Genomic DNA, 19,464 nt, shown 5'->3' with positions numbered 1-19,464 from the left:
AAATGATGAAGCAAACTACTGTTCATCACTCATTGGATTGGACTGTAAACGTCTTTCTAGTTTCAATCAAATTAATGTTTAACAGATAGGTGCTTAGTAAGAGTATGCTCATTAGATCACCACCCGTAGCTACACATGGGGTTGAGGTTGGCTAATATATTGTAGATTACTGCTTAACTGTTGTACTTATAATAGGGGAAAACCCAGAAAAAGACTGGAGTTGAAAGTTGGGCCATTTGGCCATTGCGACAAACATGATATATATAATTAGGGCCTGATATACTTGAAACACAGTTGCAACTCTTTATCTTATTTTAAATACCTGAATATCATAAAAAAAATGATAATTCAGATAACTAAAACTCCCTGGGTGATGCTGACTTTTGGTGTAGAAAACCCTCTTGAGACATATTCACTGGTAGGCAATGAAGTTGGCAATACCTCATAAAAGCACATTCCAGAAGCTGTATTGATGATACTTTTTGGGTCTCTTTGCTTTGGTGTCCCTGTTCCATGTGTATGGCATGGTCATCCAATTCATTGGTTGTTGTAATCAAGTAATTAAGGGAATTTGGTTTCATTGTCGACCAAGCAAGTTTTCAACATATAATAGATATGTATGTATGTAGTAATTAGTATGATCAGAGCCACATGACTTGTTAAATAAGTTTTTGCAAACTTTTTCTCTTTGGAACCAATTCTTCCTTTCTCTTTATTATACAGGTGGAGAAGATCCCCAAGACGTTCTTGTCAATAGAGCATTACTTAAGGTCATATAGGTTCCCTCTTATTGAGGAGACACATGCTGATTTAAATTCAAGCTTTTTGGATATAGCTCAAGCACCTGTATGTGAAATATTGTATGTTCAGAGAATTACAGAAAACAAGCCACCCAATGATTTGTGTTATAACATTGTACTTAAAAAAAGAAATATGGATGGTAAGCAAGACAAAAGAATGTATGAACCTGGGTATGGAGATCTTATTGTGTTGTCAGATGTAAAACCTCAATCCGCTGCTGATCTTAGTGGAACCCAAAAATCCTATATTCTTGCATTAGTCACAGGTGGGGGAAATGGAGACAATCCTCTTAGAGTCAAAGTCCGAGCATCAAAGGAAATTGTGATTGAGCAAAAAAGGCAGAACAAGAGGCCGACTCTTTTTGCTTTCTATTTGATAAACATGACAACAAATATTCGTATATGGGAAGCATTGAACTCTGACATCCACAAGGGAAACATGAGTATCATCAAGGAAGTGTTGTGCACTGATTCAATTGTAAGCCTTACAAACTTTTTTTTTATTATTTTATGCACTTGTAAAGCTATATATTTTGCAGAACTGCATTCTATCAATTGGTTTCCTCCTTTGTTATGCAATAGTAACATTTTCATTTATGAGCAAGTATAAGCTGTTTCACTGATTCATTGGTTCTTAAATGGTGTCATTAGGATTTCTGTTCTGTTTCTTTTGGTTCTGGAGTAAATCTTACCTACATATTTCTGCCCTCTTATTTCAATTTTATCTGGTTGGTAAATCATTTATGAAACAATCACTAGTTAAGAATCAGCCATTTAGAAATTTTAACAAATAGTGATAAAAGGGTTTTGGTTTCTTTACTTATTTCTAATAGTATTACTTTTGGTGGGTTTTGTTTCCTACTGGGCTAGAAAAAAAACAAGATTCATCTAATGGATCCCAAATAGTTGGAATTAAGACTTTGTTGAGTTCATACTCTTTAGTTACTTGGAAATAAATCCTATTCATAGTTACTATACAAAAATCCCTCCCCACCCCTGCTTTGGCCAAACCATCAGCTCTGCAATTCAGCTCTCTAGGAATCCATCCAAAATGGTAAGTCATAATAGACTTGGTTTCCAAGATCTCATTAAAAATGTAGTTGAATCTCCAAGGAGCCTCCTTAGAGCTTTTCTTGGAGTCACCTTCCACCACCACCTTGCTGAGATTAAGATCCAACACAGATCTCAATCCCACCACCAAGGCATGGATGATTTTTTGCTTCAGTAGGATCTTCAACACCAATTGGCGCATTAAATGCCAGATAAGATGCCAATTAGATTTAGGTGTTGTTTGGCACCATTGCCATATCTAGATGTAATATGATAGCAGGTAGAAATGGCAATGATACCAAACAACACCTTGATAATTTGATCCCCAATACTAGTTAATCTTTTATCGTTCACAAGTATAAATCAGAAAACATTAGGTTCTACCTCTTTCACAAATACATGATGATCTGTCCCATAGCCCTTAGTCCCTTTATGTGGAATTATACCATATGACATATTGTGGGCCCAAAATTAAGGAATAGATAGAAGATTACAAAAGAAAGGAAAGATTGAATATTCATCATGGAAATTCGAAACATAAATTTTCTTTAAATGATTAGCTAGAAAAATGATGCTTAATAAAAGGGTACTTTCAATTAAAAATTAATAATGTGCCAAAACATGTTGAGCTTTATAAAGGCAAGCATTTCAGTGATCACATAGTGGGGGAAACAACCAACTGTTTATGGAAAAGAAATGAAGGTATAACAAGAAAAACTTTAGCAAGACTTCAGCTCATTATCAAGTTCTACAAGTTCAAATTGAGAAGAGAAAAAGTTTCCTTACATAATCTAATTTTCATCAGGATTATTCTTTTAATAGAGTTTTTTTTTTCCTGGGGAATGGGAAGATGATGGGTTAAGGATTATTTTAATGGTGGTGGGCATCTGTCTGGTTTGTGCTTAAGGATTTTTTTTTTTTTTTGAAGAAGTAATATGTTGTCCTATTTTGAGGCAATAATTGATTTATAGAGAGATGTAGTGTATCAACCTATTCTTTTTCCTGTGAGTTCTACAACAATTTTATTATTATGAGGCAAATGAAGACATCCTGAGTTTGAGGTATTTGGGCGAAGTCAATCCCTTCAAGAGGGTGTTTTGGTTGTGTAACCATACATCATTAACTATTGACCATCTCAAGCTAATAGGGGGGAATTGGTCCCTCTATGATTTTCTGAATGCCATTTTTCCATCCTGTGCAAGGTTTCTTGTGGTATCTAGAAGGAAAATAAGTAAAGGTATTGTTTTCATGGCAAGGAGACATTTCAGATTGTTACATGCAAACTTGGTATATTCCATACCGTTGATTTTATTTGGTTCTTCCCCAGTTTCAAGTGATGGATATGACTCCATATGAGAGAATCTTTTGCTATGTGTTGTATGTATGCATGCAGTCATATATAATATATACACACCGATACGCTTGGCTCTTCAGTGAGGAGATATATTTTTGTACATAGGATATTACAGTAGCAAGATATCAAAAGCATTTTCTGTCTGTCAAATTATCAGTCCTTTTGACTTAGGAATTTCGGCTGTATAACTGATGACAGATACATATGTCAGGATGATTCCTGGCCCTTATTCATCTCTTGAAAATCTTCTCAAGCCCTGGTTATTTACCAAGTTGTGAGGCTTGTAAGAGTTACATTGGTATGTTAAAATAAAAGAAAAATATTTGAATGTGGAAAGAAATAAGAAGTTAAATTTGTAGAAGAATGAGATAGATGGAATTAATAAAGAATTTGTTTTACTAACAAGGTCGAAACAATTAAAATAGATGTGAAATTTGAATATGTAAATATATTTGTTTGTAAGGATCTTTGCTTGCAAGTTTCCTGCATTATCCACTTCTATTTATATTCAGTATAATTTTTTATCCAAATCAGAAAGATAGCATGCCAAAATGTGGAAAAATAGAAAGAAAATCAGATACCCTAATAGGAACTAAGTAGAAAATAGAAAGAAAATCACATATGTGTACCCTTGTGCTAGTATGTGACTTATCTTACACTAAGATGGTACAACATACCAACCTTAAGCTGTGTTTTCTTCACATCCATCAAACTGGTTTTGTCACCACATAAGTTTGTCAATGAGAAAATCATGATGAGAGTGAACCATTGTCTTATTAAAAGTATTTGCTATTTGGAAATCTGATTCTATATGGAGAAAATAATCCTGGCAAAGTATCATTCACACACAAAGTCATAATTCGATTCAATGTATTTGGTGTGCTGATGAAAAAATAGGTTGAAAGCATTCTTGATATAATTCATGTTGTTATCATATAAGAGAGTTGGGGGAACAAATGTGATATCTAATTTGGCAAACAATCCCCTAAGCCAAGTTTCACTACAGGTCAAAAACATAGCTCTGTACTGAGATTTTGAGGAAGATTAGGAAATTGTAGGTTTCTTCTTACACATCCAAGAAATAAGCAAGTAACCAAGAAATACAAATCAGCTTGTAATAGGACACTATGCCCAATTTGTGTTGGCATTGGCTCAAAACAACTTAAACATAATAGATGCCTGGACGAGTCATGGTAAGATTGATGAAACTCCCAACAATCTGAAAATAGAGTTTATGATCTGCTAGCGGCTCACCAACAATGTATTAAGATGTTTCTCATCAATCAGATTAGACAATTTAGTCAATCCATTGCATATTTTCTTTTAGTTTATCAAATATACACGAGTAGTGTGTCTCCAACCCAAAAACAAGTCAATGGTCACAAATTCTTCATTTTGAGAGAGTGGGATAGTAATGACTACAAGGATTGAGTTCCCTTTGCATCATCTCCTATAACTGAGATATCATAACTCATAAACTTATAGGAAAAGTTCACCCCTCCGAAGATAGCAGATGATTGGAACCTTGATTGCATAATGGCCCTTAGAAGAGCATTTCTGTGGTAAAATATTTAAGATGAAGCAATAAAAAATTAGTACAAGTTGTTCTGGAGCTAATGAGAACATCCTTTTCTATAACCAATCATCTTAACCTTGTTTTTGGATAGGCAGCTTGTTTCCTTTTTCTGCTTTTCAGTGTTCTTTTTCTACCTAAAATTTTTTAGGATCTTGATAAAGCGGAAACCAAAATTTGAAAAAGGAAAAAAAAAAAAAACTGCTTTGGACGGTTTATTAATTCTGGCTATGCTTGCTTACTTTATTTGCAGGTTGGAGTGAATTGTGATCACTGCTTTGCTCAAGATGAAAACTTGCATGAGAAAAAGTTGCTTGCAGATTTACACTCAATCAGTCTCAATGGATCTCAAAGTAAGGCTGTGGCAAGATCTATTATGACAAGGAATTGCAAACATAAGAGCTCAGTTAAACTTATCTGGGGTCCCCCTGGTACTGGGAAAACAAAGACAGTTAGTGTATTGCTTTTGGAATTCCTAAGGTTGAAATGCAGAACGCTTACATGTGCCCCTACTAATATTGCAGTAATGGAAGTCATTTCACGTCTCTTGAGATTGGTTAGGCAGCATTTTAGACATCACAATTTTGGCTTGGGAGATATAGTATTATTTGGAAATGGGGAAAGGATGAAGATTGATGACCATGATGACCTTCTTGATGTATTTCTTGATTATCGCTTAGATCGTCTTAAAGAGTGTTTTTCCCCTCATAATGGATGGAAGCATTGGCTAAATTCCATGATATTGTTGCTTGAAGACCCTGCTCAGCAGTATCTTTTGTACTTGAAAAGCATAAAGAAGAAAGAAGAGAAGCAGGATTCTGCTCAAAAAGAGAAACGAGGTAGCAAAAAAGGGAAGGGGAAGGAGGAAAGTATTTGTGCAAAAGAAAGGAAAGGTGAGGACAAACCTGCTCAAAACCTAAAGGATGGGAAAATGAAGAAAGATATTGTGCAAACTAAGATAAATAAACGAGAGGGAAATGGGGAAGTTTATGAAACTCAGACAATTGGAGAGTTTATAAGAGCAAGGTTTGGTTCCATTGAGAAAAGACTAAAGCCTTTTATTAAAAGTTTTTGTACCCACCTTCCTACATCTTATATTTCTGAAGGAGTTGTACAAAAAATGATTGGAGCTCTTGATTTACTTCAATCTCTAGGGACACTCTTACAAAATGTTTCTCTTACAAATAAAGAGTTGGAGGAAATCTTTCCTCATTCTAAAAATGTAAATAACAATGATAGTGGATCTGCAGCATATTTGGTTTATAAGACTAAAAAAATGTGCCTTGAGAATCTCACATCCCTTTGTGAAACATTCTCTGTTCCTGAATTTTCTGATGAAGATTCAATTAGAAAGTTCTGTTTGAAGAGTGCTTCTTTGATTTTCTGCACTGCTTCAAGCTCATCCAAGCTGCACAAAGAATGGATGACACCATTGGAAATTGTAGTTATTGATGAAGTTGCCCAACTTAAAGAATGTGAATCAACCATTCCCCTACAACTTCCTGGTGTTCGACATGCTATTCTTATAGGTGATCAACATCAATTGCCTGCAATGGTAAAAAGCAAGGTTGGATACTTTTTTCAAATTTGTATCCTTTCTGCTTATGTAAAGTTATTTCATTATTTTTTAAAACTTTCTATGTTTATCAGATCTCTGAGAAGGCTGAATTTGGAAGGAGTTTGTTTGAGAGGTTGGTGGCTTTGGGGCATGATACGCACCTTTTAAATGTCCAGTACAGAATGCATCCATCCATAAGCTTATTCCCAAATTTGGAATTCTACAAAAAACAGATCTCAGATGCTCCGAATGTAAAAGAAAGATGCTATGAAAGGCAATTTCTTAATGATAAAATGTATGGCCCTTATTCATTTATAAATATTTCTAATGGTAAGGAAGAATTTCATGGGTGCAGCCAAAAAAATATGGTAGAGGTAGCTGTGGCGTCTGAGATAGTGAAACATCTCTATAAAGGTATGGTTTGGTGTTTCTTTCAGGATTTTAGAAGAGTACTGGCGTTTGAACTGAAAATTGTTTTCTGACATCAAAGTGGAATTGGACTTTGAATCTTGAGCCCCAAGACTAACAGCAAAGTTTTGACTCATTAGTCAAAACTTTCTAATGTAGCCACTATAATTATCATCCATAAGAGTATATTAGTAGATCCACATGAAGGAACATGCACATAAATGCTTACTTTTACTTTTTGAATACTTGTAGCTTCAGTTGCCACAAGACAGAGGATTAGTGTTGGTGTTATATCCCCATACAAGGCTCAAGTTTTTGCAATCCAAGAGAAACTTGGAAGTACATATGAGACACAGAGTGACTTTTCTGTGAGTGTTCGGTCTGTTGATGGGTTTCAAGGTGGTGAAGAGGATGTGATAATAATATCTACAGTCAGGTCTAATGGGAATGGATCAGTAGGTTTCCTTGCAAATCTTCAACGAACCAATGTGGCTTTGACAAGGGCAAGGTATAATGATATAAGGATGTACCTGATTACAATCATGCTCAAGTGTCTTGGAATTATTGGTTGTCATTTCCATTGCAGGTACTGTCTTTGGATTTTAGGGAATGGAGAAACATTAATCAAAAGCAGAACCATTTGGAAAAAAGTAGTACTTGATGCAAAGAATCGTGGGTGTTTCTTTAATGCTGACAAGGATAAGATCCTGTCTGAAGCAATAATATCTGTTCTGATTGAGAGTGGCCAGCTTGAAAGTTTATTCAATATGGATTCTCTACTTTTCAGGAAAGCAAGGTGGAAGGTATGTTTTTTATGCCTGTTAGCTTCCCATAATTATTTTTAATTATATAGGATGAAACTTGTTGATTTAGAACAAGACGGGTTCCTACAAATTTCAGATCTAGTAGTGGGATTTGTGGGCTTTGGTTGATTAAGGAATAAGGATAAATAATAGGGATGGAGAAGCAAGTAGTTCACCAAAGAATAAGCAAGAGATTAGAAAGAAAGAGAAGAAATCTTGTTGCTAGGTTACAAGAAGAAACAGATGATAGAGAGAGAGAGAGAGGAAAAAGAGAAAATAAAAATTCTTGGCAGCATCCAAAATTCACTAAACCATACTTGATTTATCTTCAAATTAATTATTTAAACTATAACTATAGTAACCCTAAACCATGGTTCATAATATCGATGTCCATGAACAATTCACCATCATGTAGATTTGGAGAAATTTTAGAGATATTTCACTAATTTTGCTAAGATATTTGGAAAATCTAAAAGATTAGGAAAGTTGTCTACAAACATTAAATTAATGCATAAACCTTCAAGAGATAATTAGAATAAATATAATTGCACAGTTAAGGCTAAAAAAACCATAACAAAGAACTATATAAATCAAATAGGAAAATAAATGAAGCGATTGTAATAGGTATCTTTCTCTGTCTCCATTCTGGTCTTTAGCCATCTTCTCTTCTTTATGTATGTCAATTGCTATGCATTTTAACTTTTGTCTTTATTGTTATAATATGTTTGTAATTAGATTGAGAATACTCTTCTTTAGTTATATGCATTTTTTTCTTTTTTGTTTGAATTATAGTGACTTAAGTAAGTGAATCATATCAAAGTACTAAGCCAATTGTCCAGTCAAAAATTCCTTGATGGTTCTTTTAGGAAAATATTTAAAAAAAAAAAACTATTATGATTTTAATGAAACATTGGAAAGTTTTAAATAATATTATAAAATTTTAAACTTTAAATATATATTCTATCTATGAAATATGAAATATTGCCGACATATTGGCAAAATATCAAGGATATTTGAAAAAAAATATCCCCGGAAGATTTTTCATCACCACCTAGCAAATGAGGATATATTGGGGATATTTCACTAAATATTGTCAACATTGCGAACCATGCCCTAAACAACATCTAAGCAGTGTTTTAAAACTCTGTCTGGAGGTTGAACCACTATCTTCTCCAGATGGTCAGTGGTTTAACCACTCAGGTCAAAGAGTCACCGTTGTGATGATATTACAAAATTTTCAAAAAAAAAGAAAAATACAAAAAACCATGAAGTCAGAAACCCAATGAAGAGGTCAAACAAATCAAAGGTTCAACTGTTTGGACTGACAGGTCTTCAATTGAATCAATATTCTTTTTTTCTTTTGTAAAGAGCGGGATAGAGGTTGATCCAACCAAGATTGTGGTTGGGTCACCAAATTATTGATTTGAGCAACTAGGTCAATGATGGATTGAAAGTAGTTCTTCTAAACAGTTTTAAAACTAAGACAAACCCATAGGTAAACCATAGGATGCTCAAATAAGAACTCCAACTCTTAAGATAACTATGATAACAATTTTCTAATCCTATAAAGATGACTTAAAGTAAAATACACTGGAAATTACTAAAAACAGTAATCCATGATTGTGATATAAATCTTAATTACAGGAAATTCTAAAAATAGTACGTCTAAAATTACCATATATGGTAATTTTGAATTTCTAATAACAGTAAATTTATAAAAGACTTAAAACTCTATTTTTAAGACATAAAACAAATTTAAACAAATAAAAAAACCAATACTCTTATCAACCAAAAATTCTGAAATTCATTTAAAAATCGAAAAAACTATTTGTTTCTCCATGGATTCTTTCTTTGCTTCCATATCTGTTTGACTTGTGCTTTGAGTAAAGCATATCTAAATTTTATGGTCGCAACAAACAAAATTCTGTATTATCAATTATAATTGTAAGCCATATTTTCCTAGAGGTTATCTAAATTCCATGGTGTCAAGCAGGCTTCCATTATATTGGAAGTGAAGCCATATTTGCTAAACAGGGTCCAATTTAATAAGATGTAGTTTATATTATTGTGTTCCTAGCTTATTAACCAAAGGTACAAAGAAAAGAATAATGGGAGGCTTTTCTGATCTCCTTCCCTAGAAATTGTGGAAAACCTGTTTGTATGTTTATCTCATTGCAAGATGAAAACTCATAATAGGACCAGATTTAGAAGTTTCAAAATATTAGGCTCTTGTTTTTCTGTTTTTTTTTATGGACCAGCTGAAACTAAGTCAATTATCAAGTTTGCATCTTGTTTTGTACTTCACAAGTATCATTCGCCTGTACACACATTGATCTTGTCTAATTGATTTTATTTAACTGTTGGTTAAGACAATCAATGGAACATTGTATCTCTTTTAGACTTGTGTTCTTACAACTTCTCTTCCACTGTAATGCATCTAAATAAAAAGTCCATTATTCCAAGGCCTAATGAGGATTTCATTACTAAGAAATATAGTCTCTGGCCCGAGTTTAATGGGATATAGAATTTTCTATTTTCGTAAATTGGGGTCTTGACCTATGTTTCTTTGGTTACTAAACAAGGATTTTTAGTGCTTTCCATTCCCCCATTAATCTTTAGTAGGAAAATTGCTGTTCTGTGTTTTTATCACAGCTAATAAGTTACATTTATTTAATTCTTAATAGGTTCTCTTCAATGATGATTTTTTGAAATCCATGAGAAGAATAAAGAAAGTTGAGACTCAAAAGGAAGTTATTTCTATTTTGATGAAGCTGTCCGGTGGTTTGCATCATTGTCAAAAGCCAAAAGACCTCCATTTCATTGATAGCACTTCTAGTCAGCTGTTGCAACTATGCAAAGTTGATGCATTGCTCAACCTTGTCTGGACTGTAGATCTTCTCAAGCAAAATGCAATGTACATTCAAGTTTTAAAGATTTGGGATGTTATACCGTTTACAGAGATTCCTAATCTAGTAGAGAATCTTGACAAAATCTTCAGCAATTATACACTAGACATTATGGATCGTTGCAAATTAAAATGTGTTAAAAGGTATGCAAATGATCTATTTCCTTTCAGTAGCATATCCTCTTCAAACAGATTAAATTAAAAGAAAATATATCCTAGTAGCTTAAGCTTATTTCACTCTCAGACCTTACTTCCATACTTGTAGAGCTGATATGTCGATTTACTTATAGTAAGTGGAGTTAAACTTTCAGTATTTTTCTTAAATGAGTGTTCCTAATATCATAATATTATACCTCTGGTTGAGTATATCTGAACAGGTTGATTTTTGTCCAAGGATCAAGGATATTTTGTGAATCTGAAATCGTCTGACATCTCTTCTATCTAGTGGAATATATTGGATTGTTTTGATTGCTAACCATTGAGGTCTATGTAGTCTAGTGGTAGATTGTACTGCTAACTATCTCTGAAAGAAATAATAGAATAGAAACAATGAAATTATGACAAATGAACTGAAAGGGAATGAAAGAAAAAAGAATGTTGGTTAATCTGTTAGTCTGCATTTACATCGTGTTTTTCTTTTTTTCTTTTTTTTTTGCAATGAAACATGGAGTTATCCTTTGGAGAAAACAATGACTTATTTGATATACATTATAGCAGTTAAAAAATCTGAAAGTCCATCTATACAATATACATTCAAAAAATGAAGAAAAAGATTATTTATTACTTTTCTGATTGCTACAGAAATTTGGTAGTACCACTGAGTTGGGAAATCCATCCAAATACTACTAGGCTCATGGATGCCCAAAAGGTTGAACCTGTTCAGAATGTATCGAATACTTTAGCTTCACTTAGACTTGAGGAGCAACCAAATATTCCACCTTCATCTAGGTAAGTTATTTCTAGATTTTGAGGTATGATTTCTTGTTGTAGAATTTTGGAAAACGAATTCATGAAGGTAAATCTTTTACCCTTGCTGAATTTGAAATTCCCGGAAATATTGATTATGTTGTACATTGATGCCAAGGTTGAGGAGCAGTAACCGGAAACACTCCAACCTTTCTAATACAGTGATTCTTTTGGAAATTTGCAAATCTTAAGTATTGTTCTATGTTGATATTATTGATTACTTTTCTGGTATCTACAGAAACCCGAAAGTACCAGTTCAGAATTTGTCAAGTCATATAACTTCACTCACTCATTTGGAGAAGTTGAATGTGGTGCCATCAGTGTCCAAGTAAGTTCTCTCTGAAAAAATACTTGGAGGTGTCATGTCTCATTTGCACAATTTTGGAAAACAAATGATTGAAAAAATAGGAACTTTACCCTATTCTTGAATTTGAAATATGAATGCCTTGAAATGCTGGTTATATGAAAATCAAACCAACAGTTAAAATCAGTAATAGCAACAATCCAGTTTTTTTAATATCATAATAGTTTTGGAAATGTTCCAATCTTATCTGATTGTCTGTATTCAGATAATAGTGTTTTATTTAGTAATCAAAACATAAATTTCTTATTGTTCTAAACTAATAATTATATGAAACATAAATTGTTAAAATGCAGCGAGGAAAAAGAGAAAAAAGACAATTGATTACTTTCTTTTCTATAGAAATTTGGCAGTTCCCATGGATGGAGAAATTCATTCAAATTCTACTAGGCCCGTGGATGTAAAGAAGACTGTACCTGTCCAGAGTCTGTCAAGTCATTTAGCTGCATCGTCTCTTGGGGATAAACTGAATTCATCACGACTAGAATCTGAGTAAGTTCTCTTTGAAGCCCTTAAATTTGAAGGTATTATTTTTTATTTTGAAAATTTTGGAAAATGCACACATAAACAACTTTTAATCATATTGCATCAAATTTAAATATGCATTTCAACTGTTGACTCTTTATGAGAGGTGATCTAATTTGGAAACTGAAAGAACACACACTTGATATAGGATTGACCACTATGATACAAATCGGTGATGTATGATTGATAGTTCCAATACCAATTAAGGATTGCCTACTCTGCTACAAATTTATGTAGTATAACTTCCTCTTATATATAGGACTTGAACAACCAAGGGATGAGTTTAGGAGTGTTAGAGGTGGTTTTATGACTAAAAATAGAGATTGGTTATGTTGGGAAAAGGTTTCAAGGTTTTAATCACAAGAATTGTAGATTTGTCCCAACATTGTGAAAAGTTTCAAATTGGAAAAAGTAGGTCTACTGTTGGAACTTTTTAATGGAATTTCATAGGTAGTATTAAAATGGAGCCACTGTAATTTTGAAAATGAACATTTAAATGCCCTTCAAAGGTAAGTAAATATATCCGAAACATATAAAATGCAGTTAATCCTGCTGTGGAACAAGCTATTATCGCGAAAATCTGTGAATACAACCAACTATCATTAAGAATTTCATCTTTTGACCAAAAACAAGCAAGAGGTGGAATACCACAAAGAGAAAGTGTACCTAATAAAAAAGCAGATTTTGTAATTGGCATATATTTTGTTAAACCACCCATAAAAACCATGTTGAGGGAAACCTAATTTATTTGGGGTTGGAGTATGTGTGGAATAAAAGGACAAAAATTTTAGAACAAGGAGAAGACTTGGAAAGTAAGGAATATGATGCGTAGACTTTTGGGATGAAATTAAATATGGGGAAATATGAGAGGACAAGAGATGGTTTTTCACAAAAAGACAAAAATGGCTAAAATGCAAAAATTCTGTGTTCTAATGAAAATTAAAGGAAAAATCACCTAGATCTGTCCTTATAGAGATTGTTTAAGGTACATTTTTTGATAACAACTTAGGACTGTTGATGTCTGTACTAACCTTCTTGAAAGACTTAGAAAGAAATTTGAGGGAGAAAGAAGAGAAAAAAAAAAACATGGAATCACCCAATGAAGTACCTAGAATCACTCTGGGGCATGGAATCACACTCACTATAAATTATTTAATCTGTAAGATATCAAATAAACTTTATCCATTCATCATATCAAGTTAATTACTCCTCATACTTTTTTGAAATTCATACCAAGTTGATTGCTCCTCATACTTTTTTTGCTTCTCATATTCTTCTGCTTTTTCTTCTTTTTCCACTTTTGCTTCTTCTCTTCTCTATTTTATACTACTATAATTTTAAACTAAAAATATTACAAAATCAATCTATTTGGTATTAAAGCTACAACATCTGTGTATGAAAAAATAAATAAATAAAAAAAGCTACAAGATCTAGGTGTACTCAACATCTTAGGTGAAAAATCCATGTAGTCTTAGGATGATAATGGTTCATGGAATATGATGAAACAACTGATCATTGGGCTGTCAATTGACTGGTTAGGAGACTTTTGGAGGTCTAATTGATGATCAAGAAGCTTAGATGATAATCAAGTACGATGCTGAAATTTTGCCAAAAGCCTTTAAAAAAAGTAGAAAAATTGTTTGTGGCAATCTGGAGGAGTAGCATCACAAGATGATCAAGAAGGTTAGCTGATAATCAAGTAGGATCCTTGAAATTTTCCCAAAAAACATAAAGAAAACTAGGACAAATTTTTGCGGCAATCTAGAGGAGGATTAGCTTTGGCTCGCAAGGTTTCTGGATTGATATTCATGTTCCAGAATGGATGGCAACCTTTGGAAGAAGAAGATCTAGGGCCTCTGGAGTGAGAACCCACTTGTTCTCCAATTTTACTGGTCCTAAGGAGGATCATCTCTTACATCTGTTGGAGTTACTTTGTGAAAAATTCTCTCAGGATTGCCTTATCTAATTTTATACCTTTAATCCTAAAAAAAGGATTGTGCATTCATTTTGGAGCTGATCCCAAGCAGGGTGTAGATCCCTGGGTAGTTCTGGAGGTCTTGGCAATACCTTTAGTAATCAGGTGACCACTGTAAAGTTGGAATGCTTTTCCATCGGTCCAAATGTGTACTGGAGGGCATGAAGGATGGGTACCTTACAGGTTTTGAGGTAGAGAAAAATTCTGAAGATCCCAAATATGGTAGATGGATGCAGGAAAACCTAACAGTGATGTCCTGGTTGGTTAATTCCAAGGAACCTCATCTTATTCAAAATTTCTTATCAATGAGAACTACAAAGGAGATTTGGGACAATTTAGCAAAGACATAATCTAAGACACTAAGTGTTATTTGTGCCTATCAGTTGAAGTCAGAGATTAGCAGTTCAAAACAGGGGAGAGTTCTATGCTTATGTGCTCTTCTAACCTAAAGTCTTTATTGAAACTGTTCGATCTTTTGGAGACTATAGTTTGGGAGAGTCTCATGGGTGCAACTAGGGCTGCAAGTTGGGCCGGATTAGGTCGGGTTGAGGCCAACCCTAGCCCAACCCTAAGTTCCAAACCCCAACCCGACCTACCCAACCCTAACCCTAACCCTAACTAAATTCCTTCAACCCTAAGCCAACCGAACCTAACCTGAAGTCAACTTCGGGTTGGGCCCAACCCAACCTTCTTCCCATCTCTTAAAATCTCGTAGAACTTCTTAATCTTAGATCTTAACTCAACTTTCACTAAATATATTAATCCTATGTTTTATTAGTATTTATTTGTTGATGTTTTTATTGGTTCTTTAAGTACAAAATTCAAAAAATAGTGTTTGAAATGATTATAGTTTATTATGAGTTATAGCTTATAAAAGATCTTTTATGGGCAATAAGCTATGGGTGGCAAACAACAAAGAGGAGATAAAGAATAAAATATTCAAAAAACATAAAAAATTTTATTGAGGTTTTGGTATTTCTAATTAGGATTAAGTGAATTGATTATCTTAAAAGAAATAAATAACAGTATGTAGTAGGGACTATATAACTATCATGCATATAAACAAATCAATGTATGATATGATATATATAACATATATTATTTATATATAATATGTAGTATAGAGTCGGATTCCGGTTGGGTCGGGTTGTCTGAGGGGTCAACTCTAACCCAACCCTAAAGTCGGGTTCATAAATTTCAACCCTAACCCTAATCCAAGCATCAACCCGACCCAACCCAAGTTGCAGCCTTAGGTGCAACTTGTTACGGGAAACTTGTATCAATTGTTTGAATTCCAAGAAATGATTAATTGAAAGCATCACACTAGGTGCCAACATATTTTGATTAGAGATGATATAACTTTCTCAAACCTACGACTCTTTTACTCATAGTAAAGGGAGTAGGAGACAACTAAAGTAAAAGTAGAATCCGTGATTGGAAAGAAGAACTAAAACATGAAGAATAAATAAAGAAAAAACAACAAACAGAAAACAAAGACATAACAGACACCAATCGACAAGTTGGTCCTCCAACACAAACACAATGTAGTGAGTATCAACATCACCAACTTTTAACCTAGTAAGTACATAAGGATAGGACAAGTCATGCCTTACCAGGAATATTCTTTTAACTGTTGTATTGTTTGAACAAACCACCTGTGCAGGTCTGTAGACCAATCAACCTCCACCCAGTTCAATGAAACAAGTTCATCAGGAGTGCACGATGGTAGCAATGAAAGTTCCTCTTTTCTTCGCTGTTGTATTATGTGAGAGATCGAGAGAAGGGGGTACCAGAAGTTGTGTCGTCAAAACTCAAAACCACCATCAGACATTTGTGTGCAGAATTTTGCAGCAGTAGCATTGTGGTTCGGCATCACTCTGGAATGGTGGCGTATGGGGGAACATAGCAGGAGTTCACATCTGCGCCCCACAGTGTCCCACAGCACATTTCACATGCACCCCATGTCCAGTGGAGTTAGTGGAGCCAGCCTATTTTGGGCCTTTATGGTACAATCAGGGGTATTTTGGTCATTTTAGTTTCTTTTACAGATTCATATATAAGTTAATATAGATATAGAGTCTGATGCCTCATACTTTTTTTGGCCTCGGCCTTCTTTTATCTCTCTTTCTCACCTTATATACTGCTTTAATTACAAAGTTGAAGCTAAAGAAACTAGATGAATCAACTAATTTAACTTGAAAATTTGGCAATTGTATAGCACCTAAACATTATGGTTTCTTGAGCCCATGTACCGGTCCACATGCTGCTAATTGTGTAAGACAAAATTGAGTTATAGAGATCGTTACAGAGGTTTTTAAAATCGAACCGGACAACGAACAGTTCAGGGTCCGGTTATCATTCAATCAAATAGATGGTTCATTTTGACAAAAAAAAAAGTTAAAATTTGCTAAACAGTTCAAACGGTTCAATCACTTGAATTAGGGGTTTGCTGACCAAATCAATGATTTTTGGCCAAAAGACGATTATAGGATAAAACGGAACCAGTCAAGCATATTGAATCTCCAAAGATTTCAAGTTTCCAACATTATAGATCAATCACTCTTAAATTTCAGGGAAGGGACAGAGATGGGACTAAAGAGCCAAAATTGTTACAACGCATCAATGGACAAAGAGCATTAAACCTTTGTATTTTCTTTAGACGTAATGGTAAAAGCCATGCATTTTCTTATCCATCTAGGCTCTCAAGTGGGTACTAAGGCCAAGATTTGGAGTGCTTATTTAGACCGGGACCACATCATTAAGCATTTATTGGTGTTTGGGAAGTAAGCTCGAAATAAGTGCTTATTTTAAAAATAAGAGCTTATTTTTTAAGCCCAAATTTCCAGTTTTCTAAGTATAAGCACTTATTCAGTTTTTTTTTCCAAAGTTATCCCTAGTTGAATTTTAAAATACTATTTATAAAATTATCCCTAGTTGAATTTTATAAAAGTACTTTCGTAAAAGTATTTTTATACTTCCATAAAAGTGCTTTCATAAAAGTATTTACAAAAAGTGTTTTTATAAAAGTACTTTCATAAAAGTGCTTTCGTAAAAGTACTTTTATAAAAGTGCTTCCCTAAAAGTACATTTATTAAAGTGCTTTTATAAAAATACTTCGATAAAAATGCTTTTATTAAAATGCTTTCACAAAAGTGCTTTCATAAAATTTGAAAAAAAAAATGATGGAATGCTTATTTAAGTGCTTATTGAAAAAAAAAACTACTAAACGCTGAATATGAAATAAATACTTATTTTTTAGGATAAATTACAAAGACCCTCCCGTACTATGGGGTTTGTGACAAAGACCCCCCCGTACTATGACCATGAGACAAAATCCCTCTTGACCGTTAAGTGATGATGGAATGCGTTAAATTACCAAAATACCTCACTAAACTTTTTCTATTTTCTTTTTTTTTTGCCCTTTTTCTCTTAAAATCTATTTAACCTTTTCCCCTCCCTCACTGTTATCTCTCATTCTTTCTCTCTCCCAAATGAAAGGATAGAGGAAATCCATTTCTCATATTCCCTTTTCTTCTCTTCTCCGTCTTCTTTGTCTTCGATCTTTTCCTCATAGTCATCATCGACTTCTTCTACTTCCATAGAGAGAAAAAAAGGACGGAAGGACTTGTAGTTAGCAGAGCTGGAGACTCTCCTCCTGCAGCACTTGCGGACCTAGAGTCAGAGCCGCCTCCCCTGCAACACTTGCGGAGTCGGAGCCGGAATCACGTCCCTACCTGAAAACCTCGTCGCCGCTGCTAATCCTTCCTTTGCCATCCACGAGTCCTACAACAATAGTAGCCACCAACATTCTAGTTGGAAATCTAGAATTTCTAGGCATCTAGCCAACTATCAGTTAGGTTTCTAGTTGGAAATCTAGGTGGAATGACCATCCGAAGTTCCGAAGAGCTACAACTCAATAACTCAACACATTGTTTTGGGTTAGATGGAAAAACAAATTCCTCAGACAATTTACAAGGCTTAATGATGCGAAAACTCAAACAATGAACAATACTACCAATTGTGAGATGTAGAGGAGAAGTAGGATGAAAAATTCAAGTGGTTAATTAAACTAACCTCGAATCGGAACTGCTACAATGTGTCTTGGATCAACTGTCGCTTGTGACAGGCCATTAATGGCCACCAACTCTACTACAGCCGTACCATACATCGCTCTGATCCTGCTTAAGCTCTCCCCTGCGTGCACTAAACACGACAAGTAAACTGCATAATGCCATTACTAGTGTTATTGAAGCATGTGCACGACAATGGAATTACAAGGCTCTGACAATGGAATTACAAGGCCATCAATCCCATTAATGCTCCTGATCTGCTCTGCACTGGCCAGCCCACCATAACCAATCGATATAGACTCGATTGTGTCTGCAGCTCGAACCGTATAAGATGTCAATACGAAATGACGGATGCCATCCACACAGGAGCACGAAATGGGTATTCTGATGAGAGAGTTTTTGGAGAGGATTCGATTCTCAAGGAATGACATTGCTGGGTCAAGCGAGTTTGAGCCTAAGATGTCGAGTACATTTACTTGGAACCTAGATGTAATCTCTGAGAGCTTGAAGTCCCAAGGGAGGAGATAGGAGAGTAGAGAGGTACAGGAGTCAGAGGACTTACATGGTTCAATCACAAATTTTGCACAAGTTTTGGGAGGGAAGACAGGGAAGAGGGAGATGAGTAGAATAGCAAGTGGTTGCACTAGAATTCCCATCATATGATCTCGTATCAGTGAGTGTCTCTCCTCTCTATAACTGTAATTCTGTAAATGGTTTCACAGAAAAGAAGCAATGAAGAGATGTATCGTGTTCATTGGTTTCCAGAGGCTCCACAAGGCATCGAAACGTTGTCCTCAGCTCAACCCAATCTGGCTTAATCTCAAAGTCATCGGGCAGTTCATACGTCTTTAGCATCTCAATAATCTCATCCCACATCCCTGCTAACTCGAGCCTGGTCACATTGGCCAAGAAATCTTTCTCGCCTTCTTGGCGTTTGAAGGAATCGTAGTAGGCTACCTTATCTACCTCACAATTGAAACGATAATTGTTTAGCTTCCTGAGAGCTATTTTATGGTCTGGTTTTTAAAATATTTCGTATACTTGACAGTAGAAAATATATCCTTGTAGCTTAAGCTTATTTCACTCTCAGACCTTACTTCCACACTTATAGACTTG

The 19,464-nt window shown here is 34.5% G+C and overlaps 1 protein-coding gene and 1 pseudogene across 1 annotated transcript in view; one reads left to right on the top strand and one right to left on the bottom strand.

The window, feature by feature from the left end:
* LOC148855609 (P-loop containing nucleoside triphosphate hydrolases superfamily protein) overlaps positions 1–16,488 on the top strand; it is a 30,596-nt gene extending 14,108 nt beyond the window's left edge. The window contains exons 4-13 of the mRNA XM_088982830.1: positions 724–1,278; positions 5,031–6,344; positions 6,428–6,749; positions 6,996–7,251; positions 7,330–7,546; positions 10,231–10,595; positions 11,253–11,399; positions 11,656–11,745; positions 12,121–12,270; positions 15,942–16,488. Of these exons, the coding sequence (XP_088838956.1) occupies positions 724–1,278; positions 5,031–6,344; positions 6,428–6,749; positions 6,996–7,251; positions 7,330–7,546; positions 10,231–10,595; positions 11,253–11,399; positions 11,656–11,745; positions 12,121–12,270; positions 15,942–16,047 (3,522 nt within the window). The 3' untranslated portion in view covers positions 16,048–16,488. The remainder of the gene's footprint in view (positions 1–723; positions 1,279–5,030; positions 6,345–6,427; positions 6,750–6,995; positions 7,252–7,329; positions 7,547–10,230; positions 10,596–11,252; positions 11,400–11,655; positions 11,746–12,120; positions 12,271–15,941) is intronic.
* Positions 16,489–18,347: 1,859 nt separating this feature from the next.
* LOC148855608 (lysM domain-containing GPI-anchored protein 1 pseudogene) lies at positions 18,348–19,004 on the bottom strand (annotated as a pseudogene).
* Positions 19,005–19,464: the final 460 nt, after the last annotated feature.

The sequence above is a fragment of the Nelumbo lutea genome, chromosome 4, assembly GCF_056320005.1.
Source record: "Nelumbo lutea isolate HS-2025 chromosome 4, American lotus-T2T, whole genome shotgun sequence".
Taxonomy (NCBI): Eukaryota; Viridiplantae; Streptophyta; class Magnoliopsida; order Proteales; family Nelumbonaceae; genus Nelumbo; species Nelumbo lutea.
Note: the sequence above shows the minus strand (reverse complement) of the source record. Positions and strands in the feature narration are given on the sequence as shown.